Source organism: Mustela putorius, unplaced genomic scaffold (assembly GCF_011764305.1).
Source record: "Mustela putorius furo isolate JIRA1106 unplaced genomic scaffold, ASM1176430v1.1 tig00003834_pilon_pilon_pilon, whole genome shotgun sequence".
NCBI lineage: Eukaryota > Metazoa > Chordata > Mammalia > Carnivora > Mustelidae > Mustela > Mustela putorius.
Genome location: NW_025421987.1, coordinates 70,141,892 through 70,158,335, shown reverse-complemented (window position 1 = coordinate 70,158,335; position 16,444 = coordinate 70,141,892). Strand labels below are relative to the sequence as shown.

Below are 16,444 nucleotides of genomic sequence, written 5' to 3'. Positions count from 1 at the left end.
TCAGAATTGGGTCTATGTCCAGAAACTGCTGCTATCAAGGTCACAATGGCATCCATATTCTTAAATAAAGTGGCCAATTCTGAGTTCTTATCTTAATCTATTAGTAATATTTGGTACAGTATTCCTTTTTTCTTTTATGACTCTTCACTTGGCTTCCTCCAGGACATAATTCTCTCTTGGTTTCATTTTACTTTGCTAGCTGTCCCATCTCAGTCTATTGTTTGTTTTCTGTATTTTAGACCCCTGAGTATTAGAGTGCCCCAGGGCTCAGTCCTTAACCCATTTCTCTAGTCCATCTATTTACTCTTTTTATTATTTTTTTAAGATTTTATTTACTTATTTGACAGAGATCACAAGTAGGCAGAGAAACAGACAGAGAGAGAGGGGGAAGCAGGCTCCCTGCTGAACAGAGAGCCCTATCAGGGCTTGATCTGAGGACCCTGGAATCATGACCTGAGCTGAAGGCAGAGGCTTTAGCCCACTGAGCCACCTAGGCACTCCCATCTGTTTACTCTTGATAGGTAATTTTGTCTACTCTCTTGGCTTTAAAGATCATCTCTACATGGATGGTACCCAAATTTACATCTCTTGGGGTGCCTGGGTGGCTCAGTGGATTAAGCCTCTGCCATTCAGCTCAGGTCATGATCTCAGGGTCCTGGGATGGAGCTCCACATCAGGTTCTCTGCTCGGCAGGGAGCCTGCTTCCCTGCTCCCTCTCTGCCTGCCTCTCTTTCTACTTTTGATCTCTCTGTGTCTGTCAAATAAATAAATAAAATCTTCAAAAAATATACATCTCTTATTCCTCTCCTTCCCCTGAACTTTTCCAACTCAGACTGCCTACTCAGCAGCTCTACTTGGTTGTCTAATCACTAACTTAGTGTGTTCAAAATTGAACCTTTAGTATCTCTCCAACATATTTTCTTCCCCACAGTCTCCTTAGAAAAATGGTCAATTCAGATATTCCCTGCCCCAGCAGCCTTTTGTAAGGGGGGAACAGCTGAGTAGCCCTGAATTTTTTGGAGCTTCTCCATGCAACCACATTACATTTATTACCTCTTAATATGTACTTATGTGTTTATTTTCCACCTACCTATGTCAAGCTCATGAAAGTAGGGATTTAGTTTTGTTCATTGTTGTATGCCCACCACCTAGAATTATGGTTGCAATTTAGGAGGCACTCAAAAAATATTTGTTGAAAGAATCCATTTTTTTTCTTTAATAAAGACTTCAGATATATCTTCCTTTCAGTTAGTATTAAAAGTACTCTAATATCTGATGTAATTTAAAATATTATATGCCTTTGAGAAGTTTCCCCCCCCCAAAATTTAATGATTATAACAAATATTTGTAGATGACTGTAATGATATTTGTTATAGGTTTTGGAGAATTTGGCCTTCATCATTTCTGATTTGAGACTCTGTTACTGTCCTTATTTCATGGCAGTTTTAATTGTTTAAGAGAGTTAGAATGCTGTAAATCTGATAAAGAGATAATAGAAATATTAAATATGTTTAATATTTAATATTACCCTGGCTCTTGGTACAATGCTCTTACTATTACATCATGCTGTCTTCTTATTTGATGTAGTGATGGACAATAATTTAAGAAATCTTTATAAATTGTACCTATCCAGAAATATTTAAAAAAAAATACAAACAATGTTAATATTCCTGAAGTTGGAAGTATGAAAGCTAAAAGGAACTTGCTGGCTGAACTGAATTGTTGAGGTCCACTGTTCATGATCTGAGCAAAGTATTTATGTAGGAGCTGTCAATATTTCTTGTGAATCCTGTTCTGTGTTGAGCATTATTTAAAGACCATCAAATCTGAACAACGTGACATATGTAGGTAGGTAAATTTGACCTGGAAATAAAGGATGATTTTCCAAAGAGAAGGAAAAACAAGAAGCGGACATTTCAGACAAGATAAATGGCACATGCCTTGTCTGGAAAGTAGATGAGAGTGATGATGTGTGCAGTGATTAAAAGGCTGATTTGCCTGAAAACTGTTAGAAATAGAAGCTATCATTTAAACCCTACATGGTCTTGAAGATTTTTGCTACGATTTTAAGAAAGTATGTTGGTTGATTTGAAGTGAAAGTAATGACCCATGATTATTTGTCAAGCACCATAATAAGTTATTTAAAAATTCAAGTTAGGCATATCTAATGAAATAGACCGTGGTGATGGTGAACTTAAGGTTATCTTGCATTCTTAGCATCCATCATTCTAGATGGTAATGCTGGTGTGTAGTGAGATTAAACCTTCTAATAAATTATGATAAGGCCTTCATCAGGGCCTTCATTCAGGGTAGACTGTATATGGCAAGTAGAGGTTAAGAGCTTGAATTTTTGATGGTTTAAATCTTGACTTTACCTTTTATTAGCTATGTGATCTATAGAAAATGGCCTAATTCCTCTGTATTTTTGTTTTCTAATTTGTTACAATGGGATAATACAGGTAGTATAGTCTATACCTCAGAGTTACTGAGAATAATAGTTAATGCATATGAAGTAGTTAGCATTGTGCCTGGCACATTGAGAGGAGACAGTAAATTGTGTGTTTTGTTGTTGGCACATTTTCATATCTCCTGATGCATTCACATACATTGATGGTAAAAATAAAATCCCAAACCTCCAGATTCCTTATTTTTAAAAGAAATTCCAGTAGCTTTAGGCTGTTTGTACATGGCGAAAGTGAAATGGATCGTTAAAAATTACATATTAATTTGGCAAATGTAGATAATTTAATTAAACTCAAAGGGATTCTCAAGGCTTAGCACAACTGATCTAGGCTTGATCAAATTAAAAAGATATTTGCTAAAACTGCACTTGGGTATTCCATCATTGAAGAAGCATCTGTGGCGGAATGGGGTCCTTATCTACATTTTTAGTACGTTTCTGCCAGTTATACAAACTGCCTAAAAAGATTTTCCAGTTGGCGGTCATTTTAACCCAATTTAAATCCAAATATGCTTGTATAACAAAATATATAAGCTTACTCTGCAATTCCAGCTTTGATCTTCTAGTCTACAACATCCGTTCAGCTACTTTCATTAAAAATCTGTTGTTAACAAATACTTGGCTTAGAATTCAATGTTAAAACTGATTTTCAGTATTCTATATTACAGTGTAAAGACAGTTCCAATATGTCTAAAAAATTTATTAAAATATTCGCAGATATGTTAAAATTATGCAGAATACTTTTGGAAATATGCATCAATACAATAGTACTGCCATGTGTGTATGTGAAATTACAGCTTTATATTTGGTTGTACATTTAAAAATTATTGATCCAGATAATGTTTTAATCATCATTTCTGTAAGTGACTGTTGTTCTTCAAACATGAGTTGGAAGGGTGGGACTAGTTCTGCTATTAGGGATAGTGTTTATTTTTCCTTCACTTAAATAAAACATTCAGTTCTCTATAGCTAATCACATTTGAAAAAGATGCAATTGGATTATGATAAATACCTCCCAAGCAGTCATTTGTCACATTGGGTTTTATTTTATTGCAGATTTTATCAAGGTTTTTCAATAAATGATTAGTGCTATGATTAATGGTCAATGTGATTTTTAATAATTTGGGTCATGGGCAAGCTTGAGTTTTCAGCCAGTCTGTGGGATTAAAATCCTGGCTCCATTAGCTGTGTGACTGGGCACATTCCCAACCATTATGTTCCTTTGTTACTTCCTCTTCACAACGGAGATACAATGATCATGTTAATCTTCTAGGGTTGTTGGGAGGATTCAGTGATGAAACATATGAAACGGTTAGAACAGTGAGTTAGTGTTCTGTAAATGTTGTGGTTACTGTTATTGTTATGGGATTCTAGCCTTCCTTTTCAGTTTCATTAGTTTTATAAAATGTCTTACTCTTTTTACCTTTGGTGGTGGTTGTTGGTGTTGTCCTAATCATCTTATATTTAATAAATCTGGTCACATTATTGCAGGCAACTGTCATCATATGGAGACTTTGTAATACATTTTTTTTTTTTTTTAAAGTAATGGTCTCCTGTTGGGTTTTTAGAAAGTGTTTACTTTTCTACACCCTATACATTCTGGTGCCTGTTACTTGGTGTGTGGTCTGCACACCAGCAGCTGCATGGACGTCACCTGGGATCTTGTTAGAATGCAGGATCTAGGTCCAAATCTGGACTTCCTGAATCAGTCTTCACTGCAACAGAATCCCAGGTGATTCATATGCACAAGAGGGGTCACTGTATTGCACATTTTAGTCAGTCACTCCCTAGTCAAGGGTAGAAGAGCGTGGTCAACCTTTCCCCAATCTGCCCTAGCTGCTTTCTGCGTAAGATCCCTTGACAGGAGAAGAGAGGGTGGAGGGGAAGAATGGTGGTGGGCATGCAAAGTGGAGGAGAGGAAATGAAAAAGAATCAAAGGGAATGTGGGCTCTGTGACATAGACTTTCTGACATTATCTCTCTAGACCCTGTGCTTTCTTACTTATTTGTGCTGCTGGCATTCTTTACATGGCCCAAACTCAAGAAAATTAGAGGTCTTAGCTATTTGGGCTGCTTTTTCTTATGTTGTACAGGCTCACGTTGAAGTGGCTGTACAACTGCCTATAGTACTTTCAGTAGCAGTAAAAGTTCCATTTTTTTTTCTTTTTACTTTCAGTCTTGCTCAGCACCATCATAGGTACAAGTATAGCCCATCAATTTATTCATAAATTTAAAAAAATTACATTTTAACACCATAGGGAATTTGAAAGATAAATATAAACTTGTCCATAATCATTTTGCCAGTCATAAGAATTGCTGACATATTGATGTGGTTCCATCCTGTTCTTTTTCTTATACTTACTTTCCTTTGAGGAATCTTCTAAGCATACTTCTCAAACCATGTTTTGAGAATCACCGGTGAATTAGTACCATTGAAAGAAGTGTGTGTATTTTTGGAGACAAACAGTATATGCATTGTGTCATGTAAATCAATAGAGGAAAATTAAAGAACTCATAAAAATGAAGTAGTTTTGACCCAGAGAGAATGCCTGCTTAGTTCTTACCAGATCAAGAAGTTTGGTCCCAGGTTGCTGGTGTTTTATGACTTACTTGGAATTGTATATACATATATACATCTAACACATATATCTAAAAGTTACTTGCAGCTATTATATTTATTTTCATACGACAGTAATTAGAGTTTACAAATTAATTTTTTGGGTCAAATTGTTCTAGTTTCCTTGGACTTCTCTATTCTGATGACATCTAGGCATGTAATCGGAGAAATAAAGATAAGAATAATGACTTCTTTATGCAAATGTTTTCTCAAGGTCATTAATATAAGATTGTGTGATATTTTAATGTCTTTTAAGGTATGCCTTGAATGTGGAGAAGATTATTGTTTGGGTTGCTTTGCTAAAATTCACCAAAAGGGGGCACTGAAGCTCCATAGAACAACTCTTTTGCAGGTATGACTTTTAAAAATGCTTTACTTGTACTGTATTTATAAAATGTTTCAACCGAAAGACATTTAAAACATGTTTAATTATCTAGAATTTAGGATGACTTATATTAATTTACAAAATTCTATTATGTACAGTTTTTTACTTATATCTCAAAATTATTTTACTGAGTGTTAATCTGGGTAGGAAGATGGGATTGGCAATTTTGCTATTTAAACTGGGTTTTAATATAGTTCCTGAGACATGAGCTTGATTAGAGTTTTTAGATCATGCATTTTATCTGTGAACTTGACATTTAAAAATTAGACAGTATTTTTATCTATTGTGGTTTCAAATGAACACATGGTTTGCTTTAAGTATTATTTCTATATAGTTTATAAATAGAAATCTCTACTGTTTTCTTTTCATTTTTTTTTAATTAGTCTTGTATTTGTCCTCACCCATTATCATTTAAATAAGCTTATCTCTCAGGTTTCTACTTTTCCTCCTACATAATAGAAGCTTTTATTTTTCCTCATATAGGCATTGTTCTGTGAAATGCTCAAGTTCAAACCCTGTCAGATGGTTTAAAAATTCTAATACTTTAACAAGAAATATGGTTAAATATAGATAGGACATATTATACTGGTTACATTTCACAGTGCACTGATTTGTCATAGATTTTATTCATTATGCAGCAATTTATTCAACAAATATTTATTGACTACCTTTTAGAAAGCAAGGTCTGTGCTAGGCAGTACCTTACACAGATGAATAAGACTAGGATTCTGCTCTTAAGGACCTAAGTGAGAACCAGGGACCTTGTGTAATGGGTTAAAGATTTTACTATCTTGTAGGCAAAAGGAAGGAGAGGATCAGATCAATATTTAGAAAGATACTGGTAGGTTTCAACTTTTACATGACACCTCACCATAAATATTGATAACTCTCAAGGATGCTGATGACTCAAGTCATAATAATCACAAAACATAAAACAGACCTTATTTGTATCAGTATTTACCCAAGTGACATACTTTTGAGTGACTACTCAATATTTAGAGCTTCTTAGCAGAAATCATGAGAGAAAAACAAAACAAAAATAACCAACCACCTGTTACTCTCCTGTCTCAGGAAGGTTTGTACAACTGGACAATTATAGAATTGAAAATTAATGTCTATAAAAGTGAATGTAATTGTTAATATAGAACTAATGTAGAATTTAAAGGCACTCCACTTTAAGGGTAGAGTCTAATTCCCTCGCCCACCAAGCTCATATTAGTAATATTTGCTGGTGTGGAAGATATAAAGAAGAATGAGACATGGATCCGAGGTCTGATTCTCTCCTGTCCCTCCCTCCGACCCCATCTCTAGTCCTCTCTTTCAGGTCTCTCTCCCTCTCTTTCTTCCATACACATCACACACACACACACACACATACACAATTTCAAAAGACAGACTGTGCTGTGATATGGCTTATTGTTATCCAGAGACAGATATAATATGGGTCAAGTCATGCTTACTAAAAGCAATGCAATATAGTGTAGGCTTTATAAACATTATGTCATTAAAATCTATGTCTTTTATGTTTTTAAAAAAAGAATGTCATCTTTCTAGATGGGATTCCCATGTAATTCTAGTGTGGAATTGATAGGGAAGAGAGAATTAATACTTATGAGAATATATTTTGTATCATACACTGTTGTTATATCCTACCAGCATCACATTTTCTAGCTTTGATTGCAGGGGAGAAAGGTTGGTGAACCAGAAATAGTAAAATGGCATTTAAGTTCCTAGTGAATCTCAAGTTGTGGAAGACACATTCATCTCTAAAAGTTAACAGAAGTGAATTTTATAACAGGTGTAGATCAAAGAGCATAGCAAGTGACAACAAATCCTTGAGATGTCTCTTTAAACACAGGGGTTCCTTTATGTATATATTTTAAAGTTAAATACCATAGAGAACTATGTATTTTCCATATTCATGTTAGTCCTCTGTGTTGCCCTACAGTCTGTGAAGACAAAAGTTGCTACTTGATGCTATTTCGAGGATCGTTCTGGGAAGTTCATTCCTACTGGGGAAATCAAATTAGGAGGCTAAACTTAGAGAAAAGTATGGGGAGACTGTGCATGTTGGGAGCTGAACATATATTGTTCCTCTTTTTATATAACAACATTTCACTTACCCAAATTGCTATGTAGTGAAATACCTTGAAGATTTTTTCCAAATAAATCAGGTAAATTTGACCTTTATTCATTGAACAAAAATTTAATTAAAAAGGGATTTTTGTTTTAAGGAAACTTTCAAAATGTGTAACATACTCCCTCCCATCTTAGTAAAGATTACAGTGAATACAGTCTCACTGTGTTTTGGTGACTCCTGCTCATTGTTTTGCCCACTAGCTGTTACAATAGTTTATTAGTTAATAAGAGGCCTTGGCCAGCAGATGTAGTAGGTGGAGCTATACCTTCCTTCTAAGAGGTTTGCTCTGATTAGTATTTCAATTTTCTTCTTTATCATGGTCTCACTAATTCTCTGCCATCACTTCTTGATTTTAATCAATTGTCCCATTAGCTATCTGGCATTTTCTTCCTCGTTCTGTTCTCTGTTTAGCCCTTTAATTTTTTTTTTTTCCAGTCATCTTGTTTTTTCTCCTTGTTTTCATCATTCTCCATGGTCTTTTCCTATCAGTAAAGGTTCTTGCTGCTGTTGTTCCCTGGCCTGAGGACCACTGGTCAGCAATGAATGGTGTCTCTCTCTGTTTAGCTCTCATTAACCAGTCATATAGTATTTTTACCTTTCTACTAATTTGGCAACTGTCAAAGCCATGAGATTTTTTTTTGTTGAGTGCTGAATTCATGCCAAATTTGAGAAGTTAGAGCCGACATATGATACTTGACTTTTAAGCATTACTATATAAAAAGCAAGCTTTCTAAGCTAATGGCTACTCTACTTTTATATTCTTTAACCTATGCTGACATTTCCGGTTATTTTAGAGCACAGCCAAATTTGATTGCTGTAAACTGTTTCAGCCCCAATCCTATAGCCCAGTGAGTCTTTATATAGTTCACAGTCAACAGGGACCATTTTGTACTGTATATCTTCTTTTACTTAAGAGATAAATCCTTGAAAAAATTGGAGGCAAACTACTACCATTTCCATGTTGACTGACATTATAATTTCAAAGGGTTTTTCTTTTGATTTATGATTGATTTATACTTGGTAATGATTCTAACACAAGTTTTTTCTTTTTTTCACCTCTCCAATCTCTGTTAAATAGTTAATTATCTGCAAAATAAAGTGCAAATGCATGAGGAGAATTACTAAGGATGAAAATCCTATTTCTACATTTAGAATGATTTGCAACACTTTAAGGATTGAAACAAATTTTTTTCAGTGGGTAAGCCTCAGATTGATGAAAAATAAGGTCTTAATCTATCAGGCATTTCTATTTCCTTTTACCAACATACAATCAAACACAAGAGACAAGGTTAATCAGAGATAATAGAAGATAGGAGGGAAAGCAAACAAAAGGTATTCCATTATGAAATACTACATGCACAAAGGGAGGTTGGATTAGGTACATCACTAATAGATTCTGGTATGTGTGTTTTCTTAATTGGAATGGAGATTTTTCTTAGCTGGGAGGGAGAGATCTTGGGAAGGGGGATGGTTATTAATGAGTGAAGAGATAATTGAGGTAGTATACATATGTTTTCTGGTATAAACCATTTATATGCAGCCTCTTTACCTTTTTTAATCTCCAAAGAAAGGTATGTCTATGTAGATATAATAGAGTTATATGTTTGCTTGAACATACTTGTAGGAAAGTAATCACCAGGTAGAACTTCAGTTATCATCAGAATACTATTTATGGTAGTTTTTTCTTTTAGTTGACAATGACCAATATCAGCTTACAGGCTCACACTGTCATTGTTCTGTTAATGTTAGGAATAATATAGTATTTTTAAATCATAGCTAATCATTTGGACAATATCATTATTACTAAGATGACCTTAATGGACCCATTTTAAATGCTGTATGTACACAGTATTTATAGATGCCATGGTGTGCTACTGAGATCCTCATCTTCAGGATTGAGATACTCACTTCCTTAGCTACCTGGAGTATTTGCCTATAGGTGGATCATATTTGGGTCTCTCCTTGGGAACTGCTCTTGCCCAAAGAGAAGTTCCACTTACAAGCTTACACTCTATTCCTTGAGGCAGTCATTTTCTGGTCCAATTTCTGGTCTACGTGAGGGTACAAGTTCCCAGCAGCAGACCCTTGCCTCAGTTGAGAATAGTTGATGGGCCATCATAGCTTCAACTGGCAATCGCATCAAATTCAGTTTTCCTCTTTCCCTAAATTTGTCTCTTTTGTCAATCATACTTGTTCTTTTCAAAGAATTTCCCAGTAAAAGTTAGGCAGGCAGATCTCAGAATTTGTTTCCTGGGAACCTGACCCATGACAATATCCAATTCAGAGTGGAATTATAGAGTTTTTAGCCCAACTTTAGAGTGCACTGCAATTTTTGGAGGTCAATGTATAATATCTCTTTTTTTTCATTTTTCAGATTCTGAATCAAATGAGAAACAGATATTAGAGTGAAGACATAGAAATCTAAATATCAATTTTATTATTGCTACAATTAAAATTACTGATTGCCACAGTCCGCTTCCCAATTCTTCCTGGAATTGAACATTTTTTTACCCCCCTCCCAAGTGGTAGACATTTCCCTTTGCCAGGGCAGGATCTACCCAGTAAAACTTCTTAATGGATATCTAGATTGCAGTGTATTCTCTGGACAGGCAGAGCTCAGAGAGAAAACCCAGAAGGGACAGCAGTGAACATGTTCCTTTTCTTCTTCAGAGTCTCAGCAATAAGATAGATATGTAGGGATGAAGAGTAAATATTCCCATAAAAAAGAATAATCACAAATTCCTATGATTTTAAAGTTTAGGTAATATAAATGTCTTTGTATAAATTTGCTATTTATAAATATTAGTTAATATTGCACTTAAGAAAAAACAAAATACCTAAAATATATATAAACAACTGAGCCATGGCACGTTTTTCTTATTTTCTTAAATATGAATAGTGTTATTAACAAAGATTCCTTATGCTACAAGTTTGCATTTATTACCCTTCTATATGATTATCACTTTGTACTTCCTCTATCAAAGGGTTTTCTAAAATTATATTCTTATCAACTATACACTCTTTTATAGCTTCTGATAAATTTCAAATCTTGTGAGGAAAGAGACTATTTCTATTTTGTTCATCACTGGATTCTCGGTGCTTAATATTATACCTGGCCCACACAAATCAAGTTTTTGAATAAATGGCAACATGAATGAGTCCCCAATGATACGATCAAGCTCCTGAAATAATTTGAAACTGTACTTTAAGTAGCAAAATTTTATTATTCTCTGAATTTTTGAAAACCAAAGATTGGGTAATTAAAGGAATTTATGGTATATTAAAGTGTTCTGTGGGTGAAGGGCCAGCAAAAGCCTCTTCAGTCTGAGAGTTTGAACTTGAATTTCCTAGCTGTTTCCCCGGGAAGGAGATAAAGGCAGTGATGTCAGCTGTTTCCTAGACAACATATTTATGGTAAACATAACCCCTGATTGGCAGATTGCCTCCAAATGGGAGAACTATAAATACTTCAAGTAAGCCACAGCTCCCTGAGTATGGTGAGCTTTGTATCTATGCCTTTTGCTGGGGGGCTCTGGAAACCATGCAGATGGGGATTGACCCTGGTGGAAAATAAAGCTCTTAAGCAGGCATCATCCTCACCTATTCAAGCTGTACTGGTGCATGAATTTCTGCAAGACTCCCACCCAAGAACAACTGGTGCTGTCCTATTAGTAAAGTGCTGTCCCTGTTCTTACCCTTCTCAGCAGACCGATGCCAAAACTGGTCAGATGACAGCCTTGTGAGTCTGAAAGTTTGGTTAACTCAGGCAGACTCGTTGGTGAGCATTACGGTTTCAAAAAACAAAATGGTGGAATGCCTAAAAGATAAATGAAGAACACTCGTGCAGCATTGTTGACGAGAATATTTTAAAAACAGCTTCCTTGAGATACAACTTTTATCTCAAGGATGATGTTGTATCTCAGAGATTGATGAATTTATGAATTCATCAACTCAATTCAGTAGATTTTAGTATATTCACAGATAATGTATAACCATCAGCACAATTAATTGTAGAACATTATCATCACTTCAAAAAAAGAAACCCCATACTCTTTTGCTACTACTCCTATCTCCCAATACATTCCTTCCTCCAATCTCCTGGGAACCCCTAATCTACTTTCTTCCTCTGTAGATTAGCCTATATTTCATATAAATTGAGTTGTATAATATGTGATCTTTAATGACTGGCTTCTTTTTCTCAGTAAAAATAAAAAGTTTTCAAGGTGCATCCACATTATAGCATGTGTCAGTATTTCATTTATATTTAAGGCTAAATAACATTCCATTTTATACATTGATATACCACATTTTGTTTACTCATTGTTTGATGGACATTTTGTTGGTTTCAACTTTTGGCTATTATGAATAAAGCTGTTATGGACATTTACGTACAGGTTTTTTTTTTTTTTAAAGATTTTATTTATTTATTTGACACAGAGAGAGATCACAAGTAGGCAGAGAGACAGGCAGAGAGAGAGAGTGGGAAGCAGGCTGCTCGCGGAGCAGGAAGCCTGATGCGGGGCTCGATTCCAGGATGCTGGGATCATGACCTGAGCCAAAGGCAGAGGCTTAACCCACTGAGCCACCCAGGCGCCCCTATGTACAGGTTTTTATATGAACATATGTTTTTATTTCTCTTAGCTATTTCTCTACCAGTGAAATTGTTAGGCCACAGGGTAACTCTGTCTTTAATTATTTGAGCAACTCCCAGAGGGGGTTCCAAAGTGGCTGCTCCATTCGACATTCCAGTCAACAGAATTTGAGAGTTTTGATTTCACTGTGTCCTACCCAACATTTGTTTTTGTTTCACTTTTTTTTTTTTTCCTAGCATACAGTGTCATATTGCAGGTGTACAATCTAGTACTTCAACAGTTCCATACATCACCCTGGGCTCATCACGACAAGTGCACTCCCTAATCCCCATCACGTATTTTCCCCGTCCTCCTGGCCCTCTCACCTCTGGTAACCCTCAGATAGTTCTTTGTAATTAAGATGCTGTTTCTTGGTTTATCTCTTTTTTTCCTCTCTTATGTTTTCCCTTTGCTTGTTTTGTTTCTTAAATTCTACATATGAGTGAAATAAGGTATTTGTCTTTCTCTGACAGTTCACTTAGCATTATACTTTCAAGCTCCATCTTTGTCTTTGCAAATGGCAGTATTTCATCCCCTATTTTTTCCAAGTTCTTACATTAACTCCAGTAAGCTAATTCAGTGTAATATTAGTTTAGGTGTCGAATTTAGTGATTCGCCACTTCCATACAACACCTGGTGCTCATCAGGACCAGTGCACTCCTTAAGGCCCATCACCTATTTCACCCATCCCTCCCCCCCCCTTCCCTTCTGGTAATCATGAGTTTGTTTTCTATAGTTAAGAGTCTGTTTCTGGGTCCCCCCCCTTATGTTTGTTTGTTTTAGTTCTTAAATTCCACATATAAGTGAGATCATATGGTATTTGTCTTTCTCTGATTGACTTTACTTAGAATTATACTCTCTAGCTGCACCTATGTTGTTGCAAATGGCAAGATCTCATTCTTTTTATGGCTCAGTAATATTCCATTTTATATATATATACCACATCTTCTTTATCCATTCATCAGTCAGTAGACACTTGGGTTCTTTCCTTATCTTGGCTGTTGTAGATAATGCTGCTGTAAACACAGGGATGCATGTATCCCTTTGAATTGGTGTTCTTATATTCTGTGTATAAATAATCAGCAGTTTCATTGTTGGATCATAAGGTAGTTCTATTTTTAACTTTTGTTCTTTGGAGAAACACTGATAAGAAGTTTCCTCTTCATTTCTTAAAGATTTATTTATTTATTTGAGAGAGAGAGAGAGAGAGAGAGAGCGCACACAAGGGGCTGGAGGGCCAGGGGGAGAGGGAGTTTTGAGGATACTTTATGCCAGTGCAGAGCCCGGTGTGGGGCTCCCTGAGCTCCCACCCTGAGATCACCCCTGAGCCGAAACCAAGAGCTGGAATCTTGACCAACTGTGTCACCCAGGTGCCCCTACAAGTTTTGAGAGGACCTAGGTATGGGACAGTTAATAGGCAACACTTCAGTGAAACCACATCTATGATGACTTGTTCAATGCTAGTATTAAGAAAGGCTAAAAAAAAGAAAAAGATGATATTTGAAAGGGGTATGGTAAAGGGAGAGTAGGGCTTCTATTACTATCAGGGTGGAGTTGGAAGAACATAAGTGGTTTAGGGAGTATGTTACAATATCAAATGACAGATGGAGTAACAGATACGGTGGAGAAGGATACAGTGCAAAGGTTTAATACAGATGTGGTTCAAACTAATATCAAAAGGAAAGAAGAGTGTTTCTGTAATATTTATACTAAGGGACTCTTTAAGATAAAACTCATATATGCAATTTCAGAAACATGAAGGGTTGTTGTGAGGAACAAATTAAATGACAACAAATATAAAAGTATTCTGCTTATAGCAGGTGCTCCATATATTAGGTTTTATTAGTCAGGATATAGTACTTGGAGAAATTTAGCACAATTCCTACATTCTAAATTTAGAACCTGGAAAACAAATTATATTCATGGTAATGAATCTAAAGAATTAATGAAAAGGTTACCTTTGGTTTTAGGGTTATTTTTAAAATCATTATAGTAATATATATTTCGGGAGGCTCATGAACAACCAGTGAGGTAAAGTTTTAGAGAAAAACAGACTTTCTCATTATCCGAATAGAGAATAATCAAATCTCAATTTTGGAGGGGACCATAAAAATTATTATTCTAACCACATGTCTGAACCTTTAATCAATCACATTGTTATTGAATATTTGAGGAGCCTTTATAATTTTCAGGTGTTAGTAATGTTCTTAAATTTTTTTTCATGGAATCTGACAAGTTTTACAGTATTTTATGTTCATTGGTCTTTATAGGACAAAAATGTTCAATTGTGATGTAATAGCACTGCTATATATAAAAACCAAATATGACAAATTATTGATTGTTATTTGTTAGGAAGCTTATTCTGCTATGATAAAAAATCTATTATTCAGAGCACTGCATATAAAATCATTTCTTTCTCATGTAGCTCAATATGAGTAATTACTGAAAGCAGCTAACTCATCTGGATGCATTATACATGTAATATTAGTTGAAAACAATAGTAAGTACTTGCCAAGGTAATTAATATAGTGCATAATTATACGGCATCAAAACTGCAAATAGAAAGATTGCAGGTGTGAATTTCCTGTGTTATTTTTTTTGTTGCTATTCTGGCTCACTTTTAAGATTGATATCTAAGTAGAATTTTTAAATGTTAATAATACTTGAAAAGCACAGTTATTTAGATGAAGATCCCATTTTATTATTTTTCTGGATATCAAGTGGTTTAACAGTTTTTGACAATATGTTTTCTTTTATATACATATGCTTTATTGTCTTATTTTAAAATATTTTCCTGCATGAATTGTTTTATTTCATGATTTTCACATCACTTTTTGACACTATTAAATATTGAGTCTGGATTAGTTTTATTTGACATTTACTATCCCTTGAACAGTAAACCACATTTTTAATTTTTTTAATTGAAATAAAATTGGTGTATAACATCATATTAGTTTTGGGTATCCAAAATAATTCTATTTTTGTATTCATTACAAAGTGATCACCTCAATAAGTTATCATCTGTCACCGTGCACTTAACCACCCTCATCCATTTTATCCAACCCCCTTCCCTCTGATAGCCATGTATTCTCTTCTCTGTATTTATGGGTTTTGTTTTGTTTGTCCATTTGTTTTTTTTTTTTTTTTTAGATTCTGCATGTGAATGAAATCATGCAGTGTCTGTCTGTCTGACTTATTTTGCTTTGCATAAAACCCTCAAGGTCCATCCATATTTTCACAAGTGGCAAGATTCCCTCCTTCTTTGTGGCTGAGTAGTATTCCATTGTGTGTGTGTATAATATTATAAATACATACATACACATATACATATATGTATATATATACCACTTCTTCTTTATCCATTTATCTATTAGTAGACACTTAGGTTTCCATATCTTGGCTATTGTATATACTGCTACAGTCAATGAAAGAGTACATATATCTTTACAAACTAGTGTTTTTGTTTTCTGTAGGTAAATACCACAAAGTGGAATAGCTGGATCCTATGATAGTTCTCTTTGTAATTTTTAAGGAAACCTCCATACGGTTTTCCATGCTGGCTATACCAATTTACATTTTCAGCAACAGTGTATGAGGGTTCCCTTTCTTCTACACCCTCATCCACACTTGTTTCTTGTCTTTTTGGTAACAGCCATTGTAACAGATGTGAGGCCATACCTCATTGTGGTTTTGCTTTGCATTTTCCTGGTAGTGAATTTGAATATCTTTTCATGTGCCTGTTAGCCATCTGTATGTCTTTGGAAAAATTTCTGTTTAGATCCTCTGCCCATTTCTTAATCAGATTCTTTAGGTTTTTGTTTTGCTTTTTGTTTGGTTTTGTTTTTTGCTCTTGAGTTGTTTGAATTCTTCATATATTTTAAATATTAATCCCTTATTGGTTATATGATTTGCAAATGTTCTCTTCCATTGAGAAGGTTGCTGTTTCATTTTGCTGATAGTCTCTTTTGCTATGCAGAAGGTTTTAAGTTGGATGTAGTCCCACTTATATATTTTTGCTTTTGTTGCCTTTGTTTTTGGAGTCATATCCAAAAATTGAAAACCAAGCCTGATGTCTGGGAGTTTACTGTCTACTAGCAGTTTTATGGTTTCAGGTCTGACATTCAAGTCCTTAATCTATGTTGAGTTAGTTTTTGTGTGTAGTGTAAAATAATAGTCTAGTTTCATTCTTTTGCATATGTCTGTCCAGTTTT

The 16,444-nt window shown here is 34.9% G+C and overlaps 1 protein-coding gene across 4 annotated transcripts in view; it reads left to right on the top strand.

Moving 5' to 3' along the window:
- Nucleotides 1-16,444, top strand: part of ZBBX (zinc finger B-box domain containing) — a 113,916-nt gene that overhangs the window by 23,763 nt on the left and 73,709 nt on the right. For all 4 annotated transcript variants that reach the window (XM_004756503.3, XM_013058285.2, XM_013058283.2 and 1 more), the window contains one exon: nt 5,334-5,429. In XM_004756503.3, coding sequence (XP_004756560.1) covers nt 5,334-5,429 — 96 coding nt within the window. The remainder of the gene's footprint in view (nt 1-5,333; nt 5,430-16,444) is intronic.